Raw genomic sequence first — 26,927 nt, 5'->3', positions numbered from 1 at the left:
AGTCTCGAATCCGAGGGGTGAAGTTACTTGGCGAGGGTCACACAGCAAGGCAGCTTTCGAACCCTGGTCTGAGCCATTGCAAAGCCTGACAGGTCCTGGAAGATGAGGGGAAGGAAGGAGGGGGAGGAGCCCTCGGTGACAGTTGTCTCAACGGGCATAAACAGGATGTGGTGTTGCATGAAGCCTTCCCCCTACTCCACAGCCCGCCCCCCTGCAGCCCTGGTCCCCACCCCTAGAAGACTGCGGAACTGGGAAAAGAAGAGGCCTGTGGACAGCAAAGCCATGGTCAGGGGCCAGGGGTCATGTGGAAAGGGCTGGGCTGGGGCTGGGAGGGCACCTGGGTGAAGGTCAGGCCGCGGGATGAAGGTCACAGGCTGGGAATGTGGGAAGGGGACCCAAGCGTGGCAAGGGGCCTGGCCGGGTGAAGACAGATATGGTGGCTCTGGGTTTAAGGCCCAGAAAGCGGATCCCTGGGTCTCCTCGAGAGTTGCCCAAGCTGCGTGCCCAGGGGAGGGACAGCATCTGCTTTGGGGAAAGGGCGTCTTTCCCTAATGTCCCCAAAGGCATCGGATGGGCTCACGTGACCCTGCGCTTCATTAGTGGACGGAGAAACTGAGGTTTGGGGACGAGGCCAGGCCAGCTCAGCTCTCACTGGCTTCCCCCGACAGTCTGACTCCCTGGTGGTGTGCGAGGTGGACCCAGAGCTGAAGGAAAAACTGAGGAAATTCCGCTTCCGAAAAGAGACGGACAACGCGGCCATAATAAGTGAGTGACATCTTCCCCCAGGGAAGAATGAGGGGGGTGGGGACAAGCAAGGAGGGTGGGGCTCGTGTCTCCCCAATGGGGGGGGGACGCATCTAACCCCTGGATGTCACCCCTCTGCAGTGAAGGTGGACAAAGACCGGCAGATGGTGGTGCTAGAGGAAGAATTTCAGGTGAGGGGCTGGGGTGGGTGGGACCTCCAAGAGGCACACGGTGGGCTGGGAGACCCAAGCTGGCTGGAACTGATGCTAAGAGCCTGGCATGGGGGACCAGAAAGACCTGGAGACCAAGTGCCAGCTCACTTGTGACCCTACAGAAGAGACTTCGCCTGTGTGTTTTCATTTTTATGAAAACTGGTCTCTTAAGACTTTCCATCTCTGGGTCTCTAGGATTTTGAGCCTCAATATCTGACTCTGTGTCCTCGTCTCTGAAATGGGGAGAACAGTCCCTACCTCCCGGGGTTGTTTGCAGACGCAATGATTTAATCCCTGGAATGGGTTTAGAACAAGGCCTGGCACATAGTATATGCTCAATAAAGTGATGCTGGTGATGACAATGATTATTATCATATTATTAGAATACATTAATGGCACTTAAATGAAAGAGTTTCCAGGTAAGTTAACAAAATGCAAGCGGAAATCCTTTATGAAAGGGTAGACCTCACCCTCTCGTGGCCTCAGCATCTTTATCGGCACGGTGGGGATGATAAGAAGGTTTACTTTCTAGTGCCGTGGAAGGACATATGAGTGGGTCCATGGAGACTGAGGCTGGGCTTTTGACAAGGGAGGGCGATCGGCTAGGAGCTGGGCTTCCTCGGGCCTTCTGAAAGGAAGTGACCATTTCACCATTTTAACACAGATCCAAATCCAAATGCTGCTGCTTAGTACCTGTGCAACCTCGGGCAAGTGCCTTAACGTCTCTGGGGCTCAGTTTCCTCGGCTTTCAAGTGAGGACCCACCCCACAGGGTTATGGGAGAGTTCAATGGATGAATCCACTTGCATTTCTTAGAGCAGTGCCTGGGTGCATAGTAAGTGCTCACTTAAAAGCAGTCATTCCTTTCCTCCTCTCCTGTTTTCTTGCCTCAGAACATTTCCCCGGATGAACTCAAAATGGAGTTACCAGAGCGACAGCCCAGGTATCCTGGGGGACAAGGGGGTGTATCAGGGCATGGGGACAGCAGTGACGCTGGAGGTACAGGCTGAGGGACTGCTCGGAACCAGCCTTATTCATGGCTTTAGAATCTCTGTGTTCGGGGCTGAGAGTTTGTACTCCTGAACTTTCTGTTGGTATGGTAACATTTTATCACAGAATTTTACACTGATCATTTATATATGATATTGCTTTTGAGTTTGATTATTTTTGTACAAACCTTAGCAGAGTTTGGTCTCAACATTACACTGGTTTCATTTATTTATTTTTTTTTTTTGCAAACAGTGGTTAGGGCTTTTTGGAATTTTTTTTTTTCGGCGTATTATGGGGGTACAGATTTTAAGGTTTCAATAAATGCCCATTTCCCCCCCTCCCCCCACAAGTCTGAGTCTCCATCATGACCATCCCCCAGATGGTGCACATCTCACTCATTATGTATGTATATACCCGCCCCCCTCCCCCCTCCCACCTGCCCAATACCCTATTACTGTAGTACCTATGTGACCACTTAGGTGCTGTTCAGTTAATACCAATTTGCTGGTGAGTATATGTGGTGCTTGTTTTTCCATTCTTGGGAAACTTCACTTAATAGTATGGGTTCCAGCTGTATGGTTTCATTTTTTTTAAGATGAAATTTTCCTTCTTTTTCAATATTCGGGAACAGTTTAGGTAGCAAAGGAATCATCCAGCCTTTGGCGATTAGGAAAATCCTGTGTGAAGCCACGTGGGCCTGGTGCTTTTTTTGGTGAAGGGCTCTTTGACCATTTCTATGAAAACTGTTCTGTTAAGATTTTTCATCTCGACGGAGTTCATTTTGGGTCTCTAGGATTTTCCATTTTTCCTTTTTTAATTTCTTTCTATTTTTAGAGAGACGGGGTCTCGCTCTTGCTCAGGCTGGTTTCAAACTTCTGACCTCGAGCGATCTGCCCGCCTCGGCCTCCCAGAGTGCTAGGATTATAGGCATGAGCCATGGCACCCAGCCTGAACCTGGCTGGGATTTTAAACCTCGATCTCAGGCTCTAGGACTCAGCTGGGATCAGCTTCCCCGGCGTATGACAGTTATACAGGGCCCCACGTGGGGGTTAATGCTGACATTCTCTATATAATAGTTTCATCCTTGAATTTGCATTTTACATGAAGTCCGATGGGACGACGGACAAACGTGCCGGGAGCTTGGGGCTAGGCTCACACATAGTCCCACCTCCTGCTGCCTCCCGGAGACTCCTCAGCCAGTCACTCTCTGACCCTGCCCAGTGACTGCTGCTGTCCTCAGGCCCCCCGCTGGTGTGGGGAGGGTCAGGACCTAGTGTGTACCCTCTGCATGACAACTTATAGGGTGCTCCTGTGAGAGTCTGGACACCCCCTGCAAGGATCCCCATGCCCCTTGCTTTTTTTGAACAAGGGGCCCCACATTTTCATTTTGCACTGGGCTTGACAAATTATGCAGCCATTTCCGGTCATAGCCAGAGTTCTAGTTCACCGGACAGTATTGCGTAGTGGGTGAGCACTTATGCTTCGGTGCTGAATTTTCTGGGTTCAAATTTCTCCCTCATCCATAGAACTTCAGGCAAGCAACTCTGGGCCTCAGTTTTCCCATCTGTACTATGGGAATATTAATAGCACCTATTCCATAGGGTTGTTGTAAGTTAAATAAACATTCACTGTTATTATTTTCAATTGTGTATTCTGTTGGAGGCCAGCACCCCAGGTCCCAGGCATTGACCTTGGGTTCTCAGGCTCAGTCAAGCTTTCAAGGTTGTGGACTCGGGTCATGTCATGGCTGTTGGTCTTGGGCTCCAGGCCGAAGTCCTGAGTTTGAATTCCCTTTCCCTGGTGTAGGTTCGTGGTTTACAGCTACAAATACGTGCACGACGATGGCCGAGTGTCCTACCCTTTGTGTTTCATCTTCTCCAGCCCTGTGGGTGAGACACAGCTCTACTGTCTGGTGGGGGGTGTCTTCACTTCGGGGTGGGGCGTAAGTGTGACTTCGGATGTGTACAGGCACCTGAATTAGAGTGTGAGCATGTGACAGTGTGTGTGTGTGTGTGTGGCATGCGAGGTAAGAGACATGGAGATGGAGAGAGACTCAGAGTCACCGAGAGTCCACCTCAGTCCTGGGCCGTAAGCCAACCCACCTTTTCCTTTTACCTAGAAACCCCTGTCTGGCCTCCAAATCATCTCCAGGGACCCTCAGAATAACTTGAAGCCCCCAAATAAACCTTGGCATTCTGAGTACAGCGCAGGGACCACCTTAGAACAGCTGCTAGGACTCTTAAGAAGCTGCAGGGCCTGGCAGGACATTTCTAGAGAACGTGCCTGGGCCCCCCACATTTGCACCCTTCTCCTGTTTTCCACGCAGGCTGCAAGCCCGAGCAACAGATGATGTACGCGGGGAGCAAAAACAGGCTGGTGCAGACGGCAGAGCTCACGAAGGTCTAGGCTGGGGCAGGCTCCGGAGCGTGAGGCGGAGGAGGGGGTGTGGGGGCCTGGAGTCCTGGGTCTGAAGGAGGAGGGGGCCGGAGCCCTCACTGTCCCAGTTCCTGAGTGGATCATAACGCTGAGACCTCTTTCTGCCCAGGTGTTTGAAATCCGTACTACCGACGACCTCACCGAGGCCTGGCTCCAAGAAAAGTTGGCTTTCTTTCGTTGACGCCCCGGGCTTGGTACTTGAATTCCTGATGTCTGAGTTCCCAAGGGGACTGGGGATTCGGACCCCTAGGACCTGAACACCCAAGACCATAAAGAAATTAAAAATGCAAGAACTCAGAGATCCTCGGTTCTGGCTGGTTCTGTTTCTGCCCCACCTTGGGGGCTCTAGCCCGCAGTCCCTGCAGTGCCAGCCCTGGGCCGGCAGGGGGCGGGCGGACCTAGTGAAATGCAAGCCGGGTCTCCCCGAGGACAGGAGGGTACCTGTTCCTCTGGAAAAAAAGGAGGGGCCTGGTAGGATTTTCTGGGGTGGGGAGTGGGGCTGTCGCAGGAGATGGGAGTGGCCTGGGTCTGGGTCTCCTGGAGGAATTGGGGGAATAGCTGCATCCAGGAAGGGAGGTCACTCCCAAGGGGAATGAAGGAGACAGAGTGCCTGTTTCCCTCCTCTCCTCCCTCCCCAGCGGGGCGGCACTTAGCTGAGCCCCTGGGTAGGAAGAATTTAGGGCCGAAAAGGATCTAACATATTTGCTTCAGGGGCTTGGGAGTTGCTGAGGATGGATGGCTTGGGAGTTGCTGGGTCTGTCTTAGGGCCCAGGGCTGAGGAAGATGAAGAAGACCCAGGACCCTCAGTGGACCCCCGACAGCTTTGAACTTGAGGAGGCAAGGAAGAGACAGCTGTCCCCATTCTAGAGATTCTTCTTTCCTTGCCTCTGGCATCTCTGGGCATTGAACTCTCTCTCGGGCTTTCTGTCTCTGTCTTTGAGGGACATAGATTGAGCACCCACAGCGTAACCAGGCTGGGAGAATTCCGAGATGGGCAGGTCTTTTTTTTTTTTTTTTTGAGACAGAGTCTCGGTTTGTTGCCCAGGCTAGAGTGAGTGCCGTGGCGTCAGCCTGGCTCACAGCAACCTCAAACTCCTGGGCTCAGCGATCCTACTGCCTCAGCCTCCCAAGTAGCTGGGACTACAGGCATGCGCCACCATGCCCAGCTAATTTTTTTTTATATATATATCAGTTGGCCAATTAATTTCTTTCTATTTATAGTAGAGACGGGGTCTCGCTCTTGCTCAGGCTGGTTTTGAACTCCTGACCTTGAGCAATCCGCCCGCCTCGGCCTCCCAAGAGCTAGGATTACAGGCGTGAGCCACCGCGCCCGGCCATGATGGGCAGGTCTTCATGGAAGTGAATCGCACTCTTTCTGTCCCTCTGCTACTCCTCCGTGTCTCTGATTGTTCTTCTCTGTCCCTGGATTCAGGAACCTGGGAACTCCCCCCCCCACCCCTTTCCAGGTTCCTTGTAGAGAGGTGGCTGTTGCCATGGTAACAATGACACAGTGACCTTGGGCCTGGGCTGCCCCTCCCCCAACCCTGGCGTTCCTGGAGGGAGGGTCCAAAAGCCCAGATCCAACCCCCACTGGCAGCCATAACACACCATCCCCTCACCACCCCACTCTGCCCCATCTCTTGCTCCCTTGTCTCCAAGCAGGACAAGCTGCAAGAAGGATTCAGGATGGAATCACGCTACACTGGGCCATAGAGGAACTCCCCATGCCCTCCATTTTCTGGGGGGGTTGGGTTGAGCTCCTCTCCTCTCTGCTAGTGCCCTTCTCCCTGTCCCCATCTCTCTATCTCTTCCTCTGACCACAGGCCCAGTCCCTGATGGCAGGAGGTGGAAGAGGAGGAGGGCTAGGTATAGGAGAGGTCACTCAATTCAGAGGACCAGGAACACCTGGCCTGCAGAGGTCAGAGAGGCAAAGGGACTCCCACAAGGTCATGCACTTACACGATCAAATGATAATAATAGCTAACCCTTCTACTGAGGGCTCCCATGTGCCAGGTACTTCTATAAGCACTTCATAGGTATTAACTCATTTAATCCTTGTTACCCCACGAGGCTTATTATCCCCAATTGAAAGATGAAGAAACGGAGGCACAGAAATCGTTGCCTGAAGCCACAGGGACAGTGGTCTGCACAGTTAGAACTCTAGCTCCACGCTCTCTTGTGATCAATCGTCACACCCTCTCTTAGATTTAGGGAGCCATCTCCTCCTTCCCCAACTCCTCCTCCCTGGGGCACCCACCTCTTCATAGTGGAACTTCGGTTCGCATCCAAGCTCATGATTGCAAACACTCCAATCAGAAGGAGGCATGTACAAGGATTTGCCCAATCAGGAGCTAAGAATTTGGAAAGCAGGGGCCAATCAGAGAAGGGACTCAGAGGGGCAGTCCAATACTGAGTGTGGCTGGGGATTGTGGAAGGACCGATTAGAGAGAGCAGCATACACTATCCAATGAAGAGTCACCAAAATGGGGAGTATCTCGGGTTTGGGGTGACTCCCTCGAGAGGCGGGACAAACTGGGGATCCCCTCCTCTAGTTCCACCAACTTATGCTGCTCCCTAACTTTTGAATCCACACCCTAGACTTTCCTTGGGGACTTCTTCCTAACTTTGAATGTGAGCCCAGCTCAGGTTGGAGAGGCAGAGATTGGACTTGAGGACAGAGCTGAGGGTTGAGGACCCAGTCTAGGCATTAGGGACCAAGTGGAGGCTGAAAGCTAGTATGCTTTAGGGGCGGAGGCTAAAGTGGAGGGGTGGGGCTTGGGCTGAGGGGTGGAGCTTAGGCTTGAAGGCGGGGCCTATGCCAAGGAAGTCTGAATATTATGTATTTTGGGGTGGTCTCTAAGATAGAGGAATGGGGAACCGATCTGAGTGGGCGTGGCCTAGGTCAGATAAGGCTGGTGTTTTTGCTTTGGGGCGGAGCCTAAGAGACAGAGGGTGCAGCCTTGGTTTGGGCATGGGTCCTAAATCGTCCAAGAATGGGACTGGTCGTGGGTTTGTATTAGAAGGTTTGGGGCAGGAGTTAGGGCCCCAGGGACACGATTAACACTACTTCAACCTGCTGCCCTCTCTTTAAGGCCAACTCACACTCACCCCCAACCTTATGGCCGTGGTCGCCAACCCCAGGCCTGTTAGGAACCAGGCTGCACAGCAGGAGGTGAGAGCAAAGCTTCATCTGTCCTTACAGCTGCTCCCCATCGCTCGCATCACCGCATAAGCTCTGCCTCCCGTCAGATCTACGGTGGCATTAGATTCGCATAGGAGCGCACTCAAGGGATCTAGGTTGCCAGCTCCTTGCGAAAATCTAATGCCTGACGATCTGAGGTGGAGCTGAGACGGTGATGCCAGCGCTGGGGAGCGGCTGCAAATACAGATGATCATTAGCAGAGAGGTTGGACTGCACAATAAACGTAATGCGCTTGAATCATCCCGAAACCAACCCTCCCCCCTCACCCCTGTCCCTGGAAAAATTGTCTTCCATGAAACCGATCCCTGGTGCCAAAAAGGTTGGGGACTGCTGCCTCGTGGGACATTCTTCAGACGCTGGGGTATACCCCTTTGTTCTAGTGACCGTGTGCTGGGAGGTCCTGTTTATTCCTTACTCCGGTCCCTGGAGGGAGTCTGGAGCAGGCCTAGCTCCCCACCCCTCTCCCAAGACATGTCCAAGAACGCGTGTTGACCGAGTTACTGGGTGTCAATCACTGAGGAAATCAGTGCCTGTGCCACTCTCTTCCTTGGGAAGCTTACATTTCAACAACTAGACAGTAAATAAATAAATTAGTAAACAATAAATAGGTAAACAAATAAGTAAACAAATAAGATCCTTTCAGAGAGTGATAAGTGCTATGAGGACAAGAAATGAGGTGATGTGCTAGATAGAAATGGCACTAGCTGGTGGGGATATTTGTTGCCTTTTTAGTCTCTAGAAGAGTCCTGCTTCCCCTCCACCCAACCATTTCTATGAAAAATTTCAAACTTGCAGCAAAGATGAAATAATTTTATGGTGAATGCCCATATGCCCACCACCTAGATTCTACCACTGACATTTCACTGGACGTTCTTCATCACACATCCATCCATCTATCCATCCACCAGTCCATCTTATTTTTATGTATTTCAAAGAAACATAAGAACACTTGGAGGGGGCCTAGGTAGGGGTGATGTGTGCAAATTAGGGATGGAAAAGGAAAGTCTCTCTCTATCTCTCTCTCTTTTTTTTTTTTTTTTTTTTTGAGACAGAGTCTCACTCTCTTGCCAGGGCTAACATGCCATGTCATCAGCCTAGCTCACAGCAACCTCAACCTCCTGGGCTCAAGCGATCCTTCTGCCTCAGCCTCCTGAGTAGCTGGGACTACAGGTGTGTGCTACCACATCCACCTAATTTTTTCTATTTTTAGTAGAGAAGGGGTCGCACTCTTGCTCAGGCTGGTCTCAACTCCTGAAGCTCAAGAACTCCTGAAGCTCAAGCGATCCTCCCGCCTCGGCCTCCCAGAGTGCTAGGATTGCAGGCGTGAAGCCACCGCGTCCAGCCAGGAAGGTCTCTCTTAACTCATCTGAGTTAAGACCTGAATGAAAAGAAGGAACCAGCCATGGAAAGGGGAGAAGAGTGCAGAGGCCCAGGGCCTGCTATGACTGGTGTATTGGAGGAACAGAAAAGTCGTCATTGAAGCTGGAAGTCAGGGTGGTTGGGAACGAGGTCAGCAGGGGCCAGACAGAGCTCACAGGGCCAGACGGGCTCTATGATCGAGGCTGTCTTCTTTCTGTCTGGGTCTCATGAGCCCTGTTTCTCTATCTCTGTGTATCCCTGTCTCTCTTATTGTTATCTTTTTTCTCACCCTCCCTTTTCCACTCCTGTCCAGCCCAGTCCTGCCCTCACCCTCTTTCCCCTTCATCTCCACCCTGTCCTGCCATGTACTATCTGTGTGATGTTGGGCAAGTGACCGAACCTCTCTCTGCCTCAATTTTCTTCTTCCATAAAATGGGGACAGTAACGGGACCTCCTCATCTGGCTGTTGTGAAGACTGAATGAAGTATTATTTACATGTGAAGCCCCTAGAATCCTCCCCGGCACCCAGGACTGCTGGATATGTGTTCGCTTTTGTTGTTGTTATTGTTCCTACCCCGGGGCTCCAGTAGGGAGCACTAGAGCCATGGGAGGCGGGGATGCTGCCTGGCCGGTGGCGGGGAAGGGTGGAGTCTGGAGACTGGAGGGCTTGTGAGTGTCCCCAGGGGCATCTAATGATTGTGAGTGGGGTTGAGGTTCACTAGAGGGAGAATCTGCAGAAGTGACTTGATCTAGGGGGTAGGGAGGGCTTCGTGCACAGAATTTAGAGAAGGGGTTTGGGGGAGGACCTCAATACAGGGGGATCCAAAATGGGAAGGGTTTGAGGCTCCAGGCATCTGGGGGACTGCATGCGACAAGGCAGATTTTTAGATGAGGACCTGCTGGGTTTGGGGGCCCTGTGAGCATCTGAGAAAGACATGCAGAGTGGCCTGAGACACTCAGTGGGGTTTGAGGGAAGGGCTGGAGGGGGTCAGCTATGGGGTAGGGGTTGGGCAAAAGTCTCTGAACAAGGAAGGAGTAAGGCGTTCTGGGCTCCATGGAAGGCACTGGTAGGGGACAAGGGTCTGCAGGTTCCAAGAGAGATAATGAGAACAGGAAGAACTCAGGATCCTCAAGAGGACAAGACTGGTGGGGGGGATGGGAAAGAATCCAGAAGAAATTTGGGGACCACATGATGCCTTGGAAGGGTGGGAGTCAGAGAAAGGTCTAAGGTCCCCAAGGGGTTGGAGGATGGTCTGGGGTCTAATGGGGGTAGTGGGGAAAGTTTAAGGGGGATAAGAAACATTTTAGGGCCCCCTAGAAGTTATACATGGTTTGGAATCCACATTGGGGGCCAAGGAATGGTTTTAGGGTTCTTGAGGGTAGAAGGACACGGCTGGGGGTCCCCAAGAAGGAGTGGCATATGGTTTGTAGTTCTAGATGGCTGTAGAACATGGTTTGGGTCCATAAAGGGAGTGAGGCATGATCTGGGATCGCCCTGGCTGCTGACATACGGTCTGAGGCCGTCCTGGATGTTGGGGTACGGTCTGGGGTCCCTGCGGGAGGGGGTGTGGTCTGAGGTCCATCTGAATGTTGGGGTATAATTTAGGGTCCCTGGTGGGGTGGTCTGGATCCCTTCGGGTGCTGGGACATGGTCTGGGGTCCCTCTGGATTTTAGGACATGGTCGGTGGTCCCTCACAGGGTGTGGGGCATAGTCTGAGGTCACCAAGGAGGTAGGACATGGTTTGTGGTCCTGGGCGGCTTTGGAACGTCGTCTGGGTCCTCCAGGGAGGTGAGGCCTGGTCTGGGTTCCCCCTGGGTATTCGGACGTGATCCGAGGTCTCCGGAGAGAGATCCGGGGTCTCTGGGCCAGCTGGGGCGTGGTCTGAGGGTCTCCCGGGAGGCCGGCGGGGCTGGGGGTGGGGCTGGGGAGGGGTCGGGGGCGGGCCCGCGGCGGCTCCGCAGTGGAGAGGGGTCTGCGGCGGCCCGGGGCGGGGATCTGGGGCGCGCGGCGCCCCGCCCGGCCGCCCCTCCGGTCGGTCGGCGCCCCCTCCCCCCTTGCGGCGGCGGTGGCGGCGGGCGGCGCGGAGGGCGGAGCTCGGCGGCGGCTCGGGAGGGAGGCGGGAGGCGGGCGGGAGGCGGCCCCGCGGCACCGCGCCCCCTCCCCCGGCCCTCCCCCCACCATGGCGCGGAGCGAGGCGGCGGCGGCGGGGCCGGGCCCGGGGCCCCCCCGGGCTGGGTGAGCGCGGCCCGGGAGGCGGCGGGCGGGGGCGCCGGTGTGCGCGGGTGTGAGCGTGCGAGCGTGTGAGTGTGGCCGCGGCGCTGCGGCGGCCCGGCGTGCGCCCGCGCGGCCCTGTGTGTGCCCGGCGCCGGCGTGTGCGGCGTCCTGCTTGTGTGGCCATCCGGGTGTGTGCCGGTGTCGGGCGAGCCGGTGTGTCCGCTGCGCGCGTGTGTCCCCGCGAGCGGCCGCCCGTCCGCCTGTGTGTCTGGGGGCTGTCGCGCGCCCATCGGAGGGGCTGTGTGCAGGTGTGTGTGCGTGGGTTGTGTGCCCAGGTGTGGGTCCCCCAGCCGGTGTGTGCGCGCGGTTAGCTGCGTTGGGTGATTGTGTCCGGGTTGGGTGTCCATCCGAGGGTCTGTGTAGCCAGCCGGGTGTGCCCGCCCGGGTGTCCATTTGTGTGTGTGTGTGTGTGTGTGTCTGCGGTTGTGTGTCTCCGAGGGTGTGTATCTGTGCGTCCACGTCAGGTTCCCAGCTGGGCGGCCGAGGCTCGGCGCCTGGTGGGTCCAGGCCTCTGTGTGGTTTGGGGGAGGGGAGTCCGCCGCTCTCTCCGTCCGTGTCCATGTCAACTGGGGGGTCCTCAGCGGTCCTGGGGGAGGCGGCCATGTCTTCCCCTTCCCGGTGGCTGGGTGGGGGGATGGGCGGCCGGGAGGTGGACAGATGGAGGGAGGATGAGAGGCCGAGGGATGGACAGATGGGCCCCGGGGTGGGGGTGGGGGCGAAGACCTGGCCCTTCCCCACCCACCCCACCCTAATTCCACCACCGGCCAGATATCTGCAGACAGGGCCAGAGTTGCCTGCGTCCTGTTGGCCAGCCTGGGGGGCCTTTGGGGCTGCTGGAGGGGGGATCTCCTTGGAAGGGTGCTCTAGGACTCAACCCCCAAACCCTCCGAGATTCACCTGCTGAACTCTGACCTCTGGCCCCAGCTTGTGCCCTGGTGTGGGGTGGCGTGTAGATGGCGCCCGGAGGGGTGTTAGGATTTCTTTGGCCTGGGAAGCAGGTGGGGTGGGGGTGCCTCCGGGCTGGGAGGGATGCGTGTCCACGCCTGGGTGTGAGCCGAGCGTGAATCTGGGTCTGTCTGTTGACTGTGCTGCTGTGGGTCGGTGTTTTGTGTGCATGTGTAAGTGTGTAAATGTCTCCCAGGACTGTCGTGTGAGCATGTGTCCGCTGTGAGTGAACATCCTGGAGTCTGAAAAGGTGAATCTTTGTGTGTCTGTGTGCTTGCTCCAGTATGTGGCAGCCTCCTGAGTGTCTGTGTGTGTCTGTGGTCCTGTGTGTGTGTGTGTGAGGTGTGTATCGGCCGGTGTGTGCAGGTGTGATCTGTCAGTGTGGGAGTGTAGCAGCTTTCTGACTGCACCATGGGAATAGAAGAAGTTGTATGAGTGTGTTTGGGCATTTAAGAGTGTGCACCTGTGTATTTTTGATTGTGCAGGTGTGTCTCTGTTATATGTGTGTGCCCCTGTGTGTCGGTGAGTGTGCAAAGTGTGTGTGTTATATGTGCATGTACCTGGTTGTCTGTTAGGGGGCACATCGGTTTCTCTGTTGTATCTGTGCATCTGTGTGTGTGAACATGCAAAGGCAAGTCTGTGTTTACGTGTGTTGTATGCAAGTGTGTCCACCTTGAAGGTATGCGTCCATCTGTGTTGTGAGTCTGTTTGTGCTTCAGTGTTCGTCTCTGGGGAGTGGGGTTGTGTATGTTCAAACATGTATGTTCAGGACACACAAGCCTGTGCTCCTGGCACAGGGCTGACCCTACTTCTGGGCCCCATGGGATTGAGGCTCATGTGGTGTTACCTGTCTACACTGGGGTCCCTGGACACAAGTGTGTCCACATCCCAGGCCCAGTGTCCATGGAGGGTGGGAAGCACACAGATCGTGCTGGTGTGTCCGTGGAAATCCAGATGTAGAGGCTTGGGTTGTGGGCCCGTGTGGGTTTTGACATGTCCACTCACGTTGGGCGTGGGCAATGGTGTGATGACAGGGACGGACACCTCTGGCCCTTCCCCAGCTCCTGGTGCTTGGACATTGAACTCTTGGATTCTAAAGGTCTGGACTCCTGGATCTGAAGGAGGGAGGGGCTGGGTCCCAGACTCTAGGATCTCGAAGGAGGAAGGGGCTGGGGTCCTTGGCTCCTGAGACCCCAGAGGGTAGACAAAGAGCTCAAGTCCTGGATTCCTGGGTTTTGGAGGGTGAACAGTCCTGAGGCCCAGTCTCCTGGGTTTTCAGAGATGACTTCTGGGTCCCTCTGAGACTGTGCGGAGCCTGCAGCAGGGACTGAGAGAGTGATCACACTAGGGACTTCCTTGGCGGGTATGGTCTCTGAGGCAGGACCTGGTACCCAGAGAAGAGCCACAGGATGCTAACAAGGTGATTTGGTCCCTTTGCAGGTACTGGCCCAGGCCCTGACTCCCTGAAGAGAGGTGAGTGGAGCCCTAAGATTGGGTAGAGAGATGTGGGGTGATGGGCTTGCCCTGAGCCCCCTGCTTAGCATGGATTTCAGTGCAGGGTATAACAGTGTCCCAAGGGACCAAATGCCTCTGCCCCCAGGCTGGGGAGTGGTGACAAGGTCAGAAGCATCATGGGTGGGTAAGGGCTCATGGTGGCTGGGAGGTTCTCCAGGGCAGGTGGGGGGCTCAGGCCAGGAGGGGTCCCCTCTCAGGATGGGGAAGGCGGCCGAGAAAGTAGGGGTTTCTCATGATACCAGTGAAGGCTACGTGAGCATTTCAAGACATAAAATGACCCTGGCCTTGGAGAGTTGAGTGGCTGTGCTTTAGCGTTGTGTGTGTGCGTGTGCATAGGTGTGGGGAGATGTTCTGACAGCCTGACCTGCTGGTGGCCGAGCAAGCTGGAGAAAATAATAAATCAATAATAATAATAGCAGCAGCTGGCATTTACGTAGTGCTCAACTTGTCAGGAACTATTCTAGGCATGTTACGAAATATTTTCTCATTTACTCTTCCCAACAACCCTAGGAGGTAGGCGCTGTCATCAGTCCCATTTTACAGATGAGCACGCTGAGACACAAAGAGGGGAAGTCACTTGACTAAAAGTCACACAGCGGGGAATTGGGGTGTGAACCCGGCCAGCAGGGTCCAGATTCTATCCTGCCATGATGCACTGCCTCTCAATCAATGGTGGCTATTTTCATTGCTATTATTCCTTAATATGAGCCCCAGCCCAGCGGCGGGAGGCGGAGCTCTGTGCTCTGTTTCCTAGATCCGGGTTCTGAGCCCTGGAGACCCCACAGCCGAGCAGGTGCAGAGCTGGGGCCCCTGGCTCTGGAGTCCCCCTTTCCAGGCCAGGGTTTTCAGTATGATACAGGACAGTGTCCTACAGGGAGTGAAGGACAAATTGGGGGGCAGGTGGGTGGAGACTCAGGGATGGTGGGACACCATGACCCTGCCTCTTCTTGTCTGTTTCAGCCGGGGCCCTGTCTCTCTGTCTGTCTCTTTCTCTCTCTTACCCTCGCTGTCTCTCCCTCCCTTCCTCTCTCCATCTCTGCGTTTCAGTCTCTCTTCTCCTTGTCTCCTTCACTCTCAGTTTTCTACCTCTTTTGTCTTCGGTCTCCCTCCCTCTCTCTTCACTTTCCTTTCAGACTCTGCTTTCTGTCTCTCTGTCCCCCTCTCTCTCTGCCCGTCCAGCTCTCCCTCCCCCTTGCCTGTCCCTGTCTCTCTTCACCTCTCTGCCTGACCCTGTCCCCCTTCCCCATGGGGAGAGAGATCAAGGCCACTTAAGGCCACGTCCCCAAACGCAGATTCCCAGGAGGTGGGCCGGCAGGGGCTGGGGTGCAGGACAGGGTGGGGTGAAAACAGTTTTGGGGACGCCCCCTTCCCATCCTTTCCTTTCACCCCACGCCCACCCGGTGTTGTGATGGGAGCTGACGTGTCGTGGGCTGCCGCTGCCGCAGGGGGAATCCCCGCTGGAAGGTTTTGCCTGGAGCAGAGGCATAGTGTGAGCGTGTGAGTGTGAGTGTGAGTGTGCATGTGGCACGTGTGGGGCCTTGTGTGTACCCACTGACGGGAGCATGAAAGTCCACCCTGCTTGGGAGCTCAGCTGAACCTAGGATGAAACCAGACCTGGAGAAGGACTTCCTGGGGCTGAGCTGGGAGACTCTGGGGGTGTTTCTCAGCCCCTCCCACCTTCACACGGTCTCTGCCACTGCCAAGGTTGGGAGGGCGGAACTTTAACATTTATTGGCTACTTACTGTGTGCCAGGCCCTGTCTGTGTTCAGTGGTTCATGAACTCAATGAAGATGGCACAATTCTCATCCCAGTTTATAGATCAAGAAATTATAGTCTAGTTAGAGGAAATCACTGGTTTGGGGTCACAAAGCTAGCAAATGGGAGAACCAAGATTTGAACCTGAATCTATTTGATTTCAAAGCACTTGCTCTTTGAAATAATAGTGCACAGTTTTACACCTGGTACATATTAGGCACTTGATGATGATGATGATGATTGCTAACATGTATTAAGCACATTTTATGTGCCGGGCACTGTTCTAAGTACACCATGTTCATTAATCAATTTAGTCCTCACAGAAGTAAGGCCTGTTTCTATCTCCATTTTACAGATGAAGAAACCGAGAATCAGAGAGGTTCAGACACTTGCCCGAGGTCACACAGTTAGTAAGTATCGGAGGTGGGACTTGAACCCATGGAATACTGTTTTGACATCCATGGCCTTGCACCATAGTTAACAGTGGTTTTCAAAATATTTAGTGGGTACTGGAGGGCACAGGCTGGGCCAGGTGTCACCCCTCTGGCTGGGAGATCATGAGAGGTCTGGGAACTCCTAGGGGAGGGACAGAGGTGCGGGTGGAAGACTCAAGGTAGGCGCAGTGGTAATTTACCAAGCAGCGTGCAAATGTAGCCTGCTAGTTGATGGTGAGTCTGTCACTGTCCTGTAGCACCCAGTCGTGCACGTTGGGTGGGGGTCCCGGTCTGAATCCTAGCAGGACGCCCTAGGGTGGTCAGGCTGGGGGCCCAGCCCTGCGCCTGGGTAACCAGCTGCTCCCCTTGCAGGTCTCACCCCCCACTCCTCCTGCCTTCCCCGCGCGCCATGGCTCCGGGCCCCTTCTCCTTGGCGCTGCTCTCGCCGCCACCCGCTGCCCTGCCCTTCCTGCTGCTGCTCTGGGCGGGGGCGTCCCGTGGCCAGCCCTGCCCCGGCCGCTGCATCTGCCAGAACGTGGCGCCCACGCTGACCATGCTGTGCGCCAAGACGGGCCTGCTCTTCGTGCCGCCCGCCATCGACCGGCGCGTGGTGGAGCTGCGGCTCACCGACAACTTCATCGCGGCCGTCCGCCGCCGAGACTTCGCCAACATGACCAGCCTGGTGCACCTCACCCTGTCCCGCAACACCATCGGCCAGGTGGCGGCCGGCGCCTTCGCCGACCTCCGTGCCCTGCGCGCCCTGCACCTCGACAGCAACCGCCTGGCCGAGGTGCGCGGCGACCAGCTCCGTGGCCTGGGCAACCTCCGCCACCTGATCCTCGGGAACAACCAGATCCGCCGCGTGGAGTCGGCTGCCTTCGACGCCTTCCTGTCCACCGTGGAGGACCTGGACCTGTCCTACAACAACCTGGAGGCCCTGCCGTGGGAGGCGGTGGGCCAGATGGTGAACCTGAACACCCTCACGCTGGACCACAACCTCATCGACCACATCGCCGAGGGGACCTTCGTGCAGCTTCACAAGCTGGTCCGCCTGGACATGACCTCCAATCGCCTGCATAAACTGCCGCCCGACGGGCTCTTCCTGCGGTCCCAGGGCGCGGGGCCCAAGCCGCCCACGCCGCTGACCGTCAGCTTCGGCGGGAACCCGCTGCACTGCAACTGCGAGCTGCTCTGGCTGCGGCGCCTGACCCGCGAGGACGACCTGGAGACCTGCGCCACCCCCGAGCACCTCACCGACCGCTACTTCTGGTCCATCCCCGAGGAGGAGTTCCTGTGCGAACCCCCGCTGATCACGCGGCAGGCGGGGGGCCGGGCGCTGGTGGTGGAGGGCCAGGCCGTCAGCCTGCGGTGCCGAGCGGTGGGGGACCCCGAGCCGGTGGTGCACTGGGTGGCACCGGACGGGCGGCTGCTGGGGAACTCCAGCCGGACCCGGGTCCGGGGGGACGGGACGCTGGATGTGACCATCACCACCTTGCGGGACAGTGGCACCTTCACTTGCATCGCCTCCAACGCCGCGGGGGAAGCGACGGCGCCGGTGGAGGTGTGTGTGGTACCTCTGCCGCTCATGGCGCCCCCGCCGGCTGCCCCGCCGCCTCTCACGGAGCCTGGCTCCTCGGACATCGCCACGCCAGGCCGCCCGGGTGCCAACGATTCAGCGACCGAGCGCCGGCTGGTGGCGGCCGAGCTCACCTCGAACTCGGTGCTCATCCGCTGGCCGGCGCAGAGGCCGGTGCCCGGCATCCGCATGTACCAGGTCCAGTACAACAGCTCTGTGGATGACTCCCTCGTCTACAGGTGGGTGCTGCAGTCCCAGGACCCCTCCCCAGCCCAGGGGCCCTGCCTCCCACCTGCCCGTTCCCCCGCCTCTTGCTCAGGGGGGTTCTAGATGGCGGCTCAGAGTGGTCCCGGCCCTGGTTCGCCTCCTCTTTCCTCTATTTCTATCTCACTGTCTTTATTTTTCATGCATTTGGCAAATATTTATTGAGGACCTACGTGAGCCAGACCAGGGCCAGGCACTGGAGTGATAACAGTGGCTGAGCCCGCCATGATCCCTGCTCTCACGGGCCTGGTCGTGGTCACTGCCTGCCAGAGGGGTCTGATTGTGTACCTGGCCACCTAAGCATTCTAGAGCACGAGATACACTCGCACATCTGGAGTTACATTTTACTTACAAGTTACATATCAGTGCTACTGTACCAGCACGTTTGGTACATTATAGAAACAGCAAACAAAAACTATGAGAAAAGTATAAGTTATTTCCATTCTCTCTTGGGTTAGAAGCCAGTACTCTAGTGTGGACAGATCTGTGTGGTGTAGACAGACAGAAAAAAAGTTACTTTCTCCCACCATCTCCATTATAGAGAATAATGCTCCCGCCTCGCTGTCTCTGCCTTCTCTCCCTCCTAGAGGCACTGAGCCCCTCTCCGTACTAGGCCCTGAGCTGGCTGCTTGGGGACACAGACTAAGAGACCCAGTCCCTGCCCTAGGGGAGCTCACAGCCCAGTAGGAGGAGGCACTGAGTAAACGCCTCTCTTTTCCCCTTGTCTCTGTCTTCTTCGTTTTCCTCTATTTTTTTTTTTTATTCTGATCACCAAGCACTGAGTAGATGCCTACTGTGTGCCCGATCCTGTGCTGGCCCCGGGCCTGCCGAGATGGATCAGACCCCAGCCCAGTCGTGTGCACATCAGGGCAAACAGACGAACACAACAAAAACCTTCCCAAGGGACTTCCGAGGTCGCTGCCTCCCTTGATCTTCCCAGCCCTGCTGTGGAGCGGCAACGATCCCACTCCCATTCCACAGACAGGAAAGTCGAGGCTCAGTGGGGAAGTCACTTGCCCAAGATTACACAGGCAGCAGCAGGGCTGTCATTTTTATGCCAAACACACATTTATTGAGCACCTACTGTTTTCCAGACAGGGATGGATAGTATATTTCTATAAATAAGTCCCCGTTTCTGTGATTCTCTACCTCTCTGTTTCTCTCTTTCCTTCTCCCTGGCCATGGCCACCACATGGCGGGGTAGGGGAGGGTTCACAGGCCCCCAGCCCCTGCATGTAAGCAGATGTTGATGGGCCCCATCCCCAACTGGGCAGCAGACCCTGGGACTCTTCCCTTTTCCTCAGGCCCACAGTTCTGGTCCTCCATTCCAGATGCCTGCGCTGTGGCACTGCAGGGGTTAACCTCCTCGCTGCTGCCATGGGCGGAGGAGACATCCAACCAGAAGCCTGCTTAGCTGCTTGCTTGGGTCTTGCAGCCAATTAGAGGCACATGGGCTGAAGCTTTCTTAAGGAGCCAGCCTGTCCTTGAAAAGGGGGAGCCCCTAGCAACTGCTTCTTTAGGCGAAGGAGCAGGAGGAAGCCAAGGTTCTCAGAAGAGGGGAGAGGAGGAGAGGAAGGGGAAGACCTGAAACCAGGGTGATCAGGGCCAGGTGGCATGGCCAGTGAAATGCCAGGCAGGGGTCGTTGGAAAAGTGGGTGGGCCCTTCTGAAGGGGTGGGGCCCTTGAAGTCTTTTGGTTGGAGGGTGGTGGCTTTTGGTGGTGGGGGGACCTCTCAGCGGTGAGATGACTGAGGCGGGGCTTCAGGACCAGAAGGTGGCCCTGCTGGAGGGGAAGGTAAAGCTACTGAGAGAAGCAGGCTGTGCGGATGGGGGTGTGGCCTTTCAGAGGAGGTGGAGCTTGTGCGACATCGGTCCAGGCAGAGGAAGGGGCAGTCCTTGTCTCTGGTGACCCACTAAGAGCCTTTGCAGGGGAAGAGAGCTTGGGAGGTCTCATAGGTAGGGAGAAGTGTCATGGGCAGAGCTTGAGCCACTGCAAGAGTTACTGGTCAGCACTGGGTGGGATGCAAGCTAATCATGACATTATTAAGTGCCAGGCTTTGGATATATTAACTTATTCACCCTTATTCACCTCTCATACCATCTCTATGAGGTAGGAATTCTTATTATCCTCATGGGGGGAAATGAGGTACAGAGAGGTTAAGAAATTTGTCTGAGGTCACAGAGCTAGCAAGAGGCAGAAGAGAGATTCAGACTCAGGCAGTCTGGCTCCCAGATGTTGTCAGCTTAACCCCTTCTCTGTACTGAGCCTCATTCGAGGGTAAGGGCTGAGAACAAGAAAGGAGCATTGTGCTTGCGTGGCTACATCTGCCCCAATTATGGCTGAACTGTACCTGGGATCATGATTTGGTGACTTCTAGTGGTACAGGGCTGGACATGCAAATAAGGAGTGGTTGCCACTAATATCTGGACAAGGAGCCTGACCACACAGAGTGGACAGGGTCCTAAGCACAGCAGGGGAACCGTCCCCTAGTGGGCCACTGGGGGGTGTGGCCCCTTAATGAATGGGAATATTAGATGAGGGGCTGGGAAATTGTGCAGAAAATAGACAAAGCTAGATGTTTTCCCCAGAGGCGGGGCGTGCAGATGAGGGGGAGTGACCTGTGGCATGGTTTCCCCTGAAAGGCAGGAGTATCTATAAAAGAGGGACGAAGAGAAAACAGCATCCATTGTCGCAGTAGGAATAAGACAAAGGCTGTGAGTTGACCTCAGTGTCCCCCTGAGTGGAGGTGGTGCATGCAGGTAAGGGGGGGTGGCATGCAGCATCTGTCCCCTTAAAGGGCAGAAATATGCAGATGAGGGAGCTTGAATGGCAGTTGTCCTAGTAGGCCTGAGAGGCTACTGGAGGGCATATCCCTTGAGGCCCGCGCGTAAAAGCTACAGCACTGCTTTTGTTCTAGTAGAGTCGAAAAAATAAAAAGAAAAATAAAGTAAAATAAAAAGCTACAGCACTCCTCCGCTGCCCCAGGGCTAGTATATGTAGATAAGGCAACGTGAATGGCAGATACTTTGACTGTGGAAGCCGAGGGAGCCTGGAGGGGTGGCAGGGGCGGGGCATGCAAATGAGGGGCGGGGCCTGTCCAGCCGTCCCGAGAGGGTGGGATGTGCTGGCGGCAGCGCTTGAGTGGCAGCTGCGGTCTCAGCGGCGGGTGAGACACCCCCGCCCCGTTCACCCAGTAGGGCCTAAAGCCAAGGGGCGTGGCTCGGAGCCGGGCTAACTCGGGCCTGATCCCGCCCCTCCTGCAGGATGATCCCGTCCACCAGCCAGACCTTCCTGGTGAACGACCTGGCCGCGGGCCGCGCCTACGACCTGTGCGTGCTGGCGGTCTACGACGACGGGGCCACCGCGCTGCCGGCCACGAGAGTCGTGGGCTGCGTGCAGTTCACCACGGCTGGGGATCCGGCGCCCTGCCGCCCGCTGAGGGCCCACTTCTTGGGCGGCACCATGATCATCGCCATCGGAGGGGTCATCGTCGCCTCGGTCCTCGTCTTCATCGTTCTGCTCATGATCCGCTACAAGGTGTACGGCGACGGGGACGGCCGGCGCGCCAAGGGCGCCTCCCGGTCGCCGCCGCGGGTCAGCCACGTGTGCTCGCAGACCAACGGCGCGGGCGCGGCGCCGGCCCCGGGCCTGCCGGCGCAGGACCGCTACGACTCGCTGCGCGAGGTGGAGGCCCCGACGGCTTCCACCGTCGCCGTCGAGGCGAAAGCCGCGGCGGCCGAGGCGGCTTCCGCGGAGCCGGAGGCGGTCCTCGGACGCTCGCTGGGCGGCTCCGCCACCTCGCTGTGCCTGCTGCCATCCGAGGACACTTCCGGGGAGGAGTCTCGGGCGGCCCTGGGCCCTCGCCGGAGCCGCTCCGGGGCCCTGGGGCCGCCGGCTTCGGCGCCCCCCACTCTGGCGCTGGTTCCGGGGGCGGCCCCGGCGCGGCCGAGGCCGCAGCAGCGCTATTCGTTCGACGGGGACTACGGGGCGCTCTTCCAGAGCCACAGTTACCCGCGCCGCGCCCGGCGGACAAAGCGCCACCGGTCCACGCCGCACCTGGACGGGGCCGGAGGGGGCGCGGCCGGGGAGGATGGAGACCTGGGGCTGAGCTCCGCCAGGGCGCGCCTGGCCTTCACCAGCACCGAGTGGATGCTGGAGAGTACCGTGTGAGCGGCGGGCGGGCGCCGGGACGCCTGGGTGCCGCGGACAGACGCCCAGCCGCGCGGACGCCGGGGCGGGATGCGGGACACGGCGCAGCGGAGGCTCCTGACTGCGGGAGTGACGCGCGCCTCTCCCGCGCCACCCTTTCCCCGGCAGGGGCGGGGCTGCCGCAGGCTGCGGCTGGGCCACGGCCCCGCGCCCAGGGGGTTGGGGCGGGTCGCCGGCCTCCCCTCCCCCACGGACTCCTCGCTCCCCTCCTGCCCCTCCCCCCGCGCGCTCGCGGACCTCGCTGGAGCCGGTGCCTTACACAGCGAAGCGCGGGGAGGGGCAGGGCCCCCCGACACTGCAGCACTGAGACACGAGCCCCCTCCCCCAGCCCGGCACCCGGGGCAGGGGCGAGGGGCCTATTTCTTGTATCTGGCTGGACTAGATCCTATTCTGTCCCGCGGCGGCCTCCAAAGCCCCTCCCCCGCCCCCACTAACATCCCTGGTCCCGTCGGGTCTGGCTTGGGGTCCCCCTTTCTCTGTCCTCCTCGTCTGTCTCTGTTCTGCCCTCTGTCGTCTGTCTTGCGTCTCTGTTCTTCCTTAATTGTCTCTCCTTTCTCTGTCCCGTCGTCTCTTGTCACTCTTGTCACTCTTGTCCCTTACTTTGTCCAGTCTCCCCCGTTTCTTCTCCCCACTAACCATTCTCCCGGGCAGGTCCCACTGGAAGGACCAGACTCTCCTCTATTCCTTCCTCGTACCCCAAATAAATCCCCACATGAACAAAAATCCAAAACCAAATCCCCCTCCTTACCGGAGCTGGGACCCTCCGCCGCAGCAGAATTAAACTTTTTCTGTGTCTGAGGCCCCGCTGACCCGTGTGTCCGTGTGTGCGCGCCTTGCGGGGAGGGTGGCCCAGATCGCAGCGTGAGGACTCTACGTGAGACCGGAGGACGGTGACTAGCCAGGGCCAGGGAGACTGGCAGAGAGCTGCCTGCCCCTCCAAGAGACTTAGAGGTGGGAATAATAACAGAAATAAAGTGATCTCAGTAGCTAACACTTAGGGAATGCTTCCCACGTGCCAAGCACTTAAGTCGTTTAACCTTTACGACACCCCTAGGGCACTCTGTTTTACAGCTGAGGAAACTGAGGCCCAGAAAAGTTAAATAACTTGCTCAAGGTGGCAAAAGTGGGATTTAAAAAGGCAGGCAGCAGGGGCCAGGGGAAAGCTTCCCCTCTGCCTTCTGAAGGTTTGCTGAAATGCACTGACAACAGACAAGTCGAGGAAAAGTGATTATCCAGTAACCCAGTGAGGTGGTTTTTTTTTAATTTTTTTAGAGACGATGTCTACTCTGTTGCCCAGGCTAAAGTGCAGTGGCACCATCGTAGCTCATTGTAAGCTCAAACTCCTGGGCTCGAGGGATCCTCCTGCCTCAGCCTCCCCAGTAGCTAGGACTACAGGTGCGCACCACCACACCTGGCTAATTTTTTTTTTTTTTTTTTTTTGAGACAGAGTCTCGCTTTCTTGCCTAGGCTAGAGTGAGTGCCGTGGCGTCAGCCTAGCTCACAGCAACCTCAAACTCCTGGGCTTTAAGCAATCCTACTGCCTCAGCCTCCCGAGTTGCTGGGACTACAGGCACGAGCCACCATGCCCGGCTAATTTTTTATATATATATATATTAGATGGCCAATTAATTTCTTTCTATTTTTATAGTAGAGACGGGGTCTCGCTCAGGCTGGTTTTGAACTCCTGACCTTGAGCAATCCGCCCGCCTCAGCCTCCCAGAGTGCTAGGATTACAAGCGTGAGCCACCGCACCGGGCCTTTTTTTTTTTTTATACAGAGTCTCACTCTGTTTCCCGGGCTAGAGTGTCGTGGCATCAGCCTAGCTCAAAGCAACCTCAAACTCCTGGGCTCAAGCGATCCTCCTGCCTCAGCCTCCTGAGTAGCTGGGACTACAGGCATGTGCCACCATGCCCAGCTAATTTTTTCTATATATTTCTAGTTGGCCAATTAATTTCTTTCTATTTTTAGTAGATGGGATCTCGCTCTTGCTCAGGCTGGTCTCGAACTCCTGAGCTCAAACAATCCACCCACCTCGGCCTCCCAGAGTGCTAGGATTACAGGCATGAGCCACCGCCCCGGCCCTGGCTAATTTTTTGTAGAGACCACGTCTGGTTATGTTGCCCAGTCTGGTCTCGAACTCCTGGCCTCAAGTGACCCTCCCCCCCTCGGCTTCCCAGAGTGCTAAGATTACTGGTGTGAGGCACTCTGCCCCATCCCAGTGAGGTTCAGATTCTTACATACCCTTCTTCACAGGGGAGGGGGAGGGAGATGAGGGGATGTAGGTGATTTTGAGGGGTAGTAAATTATTTTAGGGCAGATGAATGGGCCTGGGAGGTAGAAATTAGCTTGTAAATGATTCTTTTTGGAATTTGAGCCCGAGAGACAGACAACATCTTGCGACAAAGTCCATCTGGTTGTGGTTATATTCCTCAGTCTTTTTTCCTGCTATAGATAAAGAAAATTCAGGGAGGGGATAGAAGGCAATAGTGTTTGGTGGGTCTTATAAGCAGATAAGAAAATACCAGAGTAAAGATTCTCCCAGCATTTGCTGATCTCCAAGGGCCTTTGATTTAAATTATGGCATACTGGGGTGCCATATTTTAGGGAACTACTTCAGTGCTCCTAACCACCGCACTCTACTGCTCAGCAGTTACTGAATGTTTATTCCCCGGCCTGAGACCTGACAACTGTGTGAGGCAGACAGCCTTGGTCCCATTTTACAGACAGGCATCAGAACCAGAGAGAGATGACGTCACTTGCCCAAGTTGCACCCAGATGTTCACGTGAATAAATAGTAGAGGCCTAGCGCGGAGGCTCATGCCTGTAATCCTAGCACTCTGGGAGGCCGAGGTGGGCGGATTGTTCAAGGTCAAGAGTTCAAAACCAACTTGAGCAAGAGCGAGACCCCGTCTCTACTATAAATAGAAAGAAATTAATTGGCCAACTAATATATATAGAAAAAAAAATTAGCCGGGCATGGTGGCGCATGCCTGCAGTCCCAGCTACTCGGGAGGCTGAGGCAGGAGGATCGCTTGAGCCCAGGAGTTTGAGGTTGCTGTGAGCTAGGCTGACGCCACGGCACTCACTCTAGCCTGGGCAACAAAGCGAGACTCTGTCTCAAAAATAAATAAAATAAAATAATAAAATAAATAGTAGAGCTGGCAGGTTGACCTTAACTACACTATGTTGCCCCTGGGGGAATGGCCCCAGTGACCTTGGCTGAACTTGGTTATCTAAAGCCAGCCTGGTGAGGGAAGGCACAGGGGAGAGACCGTTGGCCACTCTGTCTGGAATCCGAGGGACTGTTGTGGAGAAGAGGTTGGGGGCGTGAGGGGTGGGGTGGGGAGCGGGGTTCTCAGGCGAGGCTGAGGGCTGTGGAAGGAGGCTGGTTGGTGGGGAGAGAGGGACAGTCATCCCAGCCCTGGCAGGGGCCCTGCAGTGAAAACGCCTTCCTGATCCTGGGGAAGGAGGAAGAAGGCTTCTTGCCAGCCAGGGGCCCCCTGAGGCCAGGGGAGGAGGAGAGAGAGACGGAAATAGAACCGAGGCAGGAGGGAGGGGCAGGGATCTGGGCAGACAGGGTGGGAGGCAGTAAGGACAGAGGCAGCAGAGAATCACAGGCCAGGAGGCTCCCTCTCCCTGTGGCCCGGCCACACTTACCTATGTCAGTAGTGACAACTGCTAGGCACTGAGAGCTTCCCATATGCCAGACACTACACTCACCAACCCTCCCCGATGCTTGAATAAAGAGCATGCAGCCCAGAGCACGGCACCTAACACTCATGACTCGGAGTTACTCCAATAATGAGCGTGATTGCATTTCAAGCCTGCAACAGACATGAGCAGTGTGTGCACCCAATTTTCTAGGTGAGGAAACTAAAGCTCAGAGGGGTTAAGCAGCTTGCCCGAGACCACACAGCCAGGAAAGAGCATGATTGGAAAGCTAACTGCTTCCAAACCCTGCACTCTTAACCATCAGAATATATGGGCTCCGATTCACTCGATAAGGCTTTATTGAGCATATATTATGTGCTTTGCCCCGTGTGGGGGCTACAGCAGTGAACAGAATAGGCAGAATAAAACAAGAAAGCCCTGCCCCATGGAGCTTGTATTCTAGAGGGGAAGGAAGGAAATAAATAAGTAAGTCAATAATGCATGTCTGATGGCAAAGTGTTCTGCAGAGAATGAAAACAGGATGATGGCACAAGAAATGACTAAGAGGCCTACTTTAGGTTGGGAAGTAAAGGAGGGTGATGGTGGAGCTGAAGACATCCACTGTGGGAGGAGCAGGGAAAAACATTCCCGGCAAAGGGAACAGCATGTGCAAAGGCCCTGAGGTGAGAGTGTGCTGATATGTTGGAGGCAGTGTGTCTGGCCTGGGGTGACAAGGCAAGTGAGAGGAGAGGAGGTGGGAGAAGCAAGCAGGAAGCAGTTTCTGCAGAACCTTGTGAACTGTGGTCGAGTGTTAACATTTTATTCTTCAGAGCTGTGCCTGATTTTCACGGAGACCCCAGCCTCAGCATGGGGTCTGCCTGCCTTCAAAACAAAATCAGGGGCTGGGCACAATGGCTCACACCTGTAATCCTAGCACTTTGGGAGGCTGAGGCAGGGGAATTGCTTGAGGCCAAGAGTTTAAGACCATCCTAAGTAAGAGTGAGATCCTGTCTCTACAAAAAATAGAAAAAGTAGCCAGGTGTGGTGGTGTGCGCCTATAGTCCCAGCTACTTGGGAGGCTGAGGCATGAGGATCGCTTGAGCCCAGGAGTTTGAGGTTGCTGTGAGCTGTGATGATGCCACTGCACTCTAGGCAGAGCAACGGTGACACCCTGTCCTGTAAAAAAAAAAAAAAAATCAGGAACTGCTGTCTCAGAACTTGGTATCTATCCATTGACATATTTGGGGCCCAAAAAGTTTCTGGTCCAGGCCTTTGGATGACACCCTACTCATCTTTCTTCTCTCGTAACCCCAAACCCTTTGTTTAATAGAGAGGTATTTATCAATGGCAATGTCATCC

At 55.8% G+C, this 26,927-nt stretch overlaps 2 protein-coding genes across 2 annotated transcripts; both read left to right on the top strand.

Moving 5' to 3' along the window:
• The first annotated feature begins 167 nt into the window (after window positions 1-167).
• GMFG (glia maturation factor gamma) lies at window positions 168-4,682 on the top strand. The gene is made up of 7 exons (XM_012774644.2): window positions 168-285; window positions 669-765; window positions 886-935; window positions 1,849-1,898; window positions 3,752-3,834; window positions 4,272-4,345; window positions 4,491-4,682. The coding sequence occupies exons 1-7, from the start codon at window positions 178-180 to the stop codon at window positions 4,560-4,562; spliced, it is 534 nt and encodes a 177-aa protein (XP_012630098.2). The 5' UTR covers window positions 168-177; the 3' UTR covers window positions 4,563-4,682.
• Window positions 4,683-13,268: 8,586 nt separating this feature from the next.
• LRFN1 (leucine rich repeat and fibronectin type III domain containing 1) lies at window positions 13,269-22,860 on the top strand. The gene is made up of 4 exons (XM_012774647.3): window positions 13,269-13,636; window positions 15,790-15,844; window positions 16,241-17,683; window positions 20,972-22,860. Exons 3-4 carry the CDS (start codon window positions 16,278-16,280, stop codon window positions 21,876-21,878), a joined length of 2,313 nt encoding a protein of 770 aa, XP_012630101.2. The 5' UTR covers window positions 13,269-13,636; window positions 15,790-15,844; window positions 16,241-16,277; the 3' UTR covers window positions 21,879-22,860.
• Window positions 22,861-26,927: the final 4,067 nt, after the last annotated feature.

Source organism: Microcebus murinus, chromosome 16, assembly GCF_040939455.1.
Source record: "Microcebus murinus isolate Inina chromosome 16, M.murinus_Inina_mat1.0, whole genome shotgun sequence".
Lineage (NCBI taxonomy): Eukaryota > Metazoa > Chordata > Mammalia > Primates > Cheirogaleidae > Microcebus > Microcebus murinus.
Note: the sequence above shows the minus strand (reverse complement) of the source record. Positions and strands in the feature narration are given on the sequence as shown.

What these genes read in the sequence shown, in the direction of transcription:
- LRFN1 (XM_012774647.3), top strand. Translation starts at nt 16,278, where the DNA reads ATGGCTCCGGGCCCCTTCTCCTTGGCGCTGCTCTCGCCGCCACCCGCT. An exon ending in GATGACTCCCTCGTCTACAG is followed by an intron (nt 17,684 to 20,971) that starts GTGGGTGCTGCA and finishes CCCCTCCTGCAG; the next exon opens with GATGATCCCGTCCACCAGCC.
- GMFG (XM_012774644.2), top strand. Translation starts at nt 178, where the DNA reads ATGAAGCCTTCCCCCTACTCCACAGCCCGCCCCCCTGCAGCCCTGGTC. An exon ending in CTGTGGACAGCAAAGCCATG is followed by an intron (nt 286 to 668) that starts GTCAGGGGCCAG and finishes TTCCCCCGACAG; the next exon opens with TCTGACTCCCTGGTGGTGTG. An exon ending in TTACCAGAGCGACAGCCCAG is followed by an intron (nt 1,899 to 3,751) that starts GTATCCTGGGGG and finishes TCCCTGGTGTAG; the next exon opens with GTTCGTGGTTTACAGCTACA.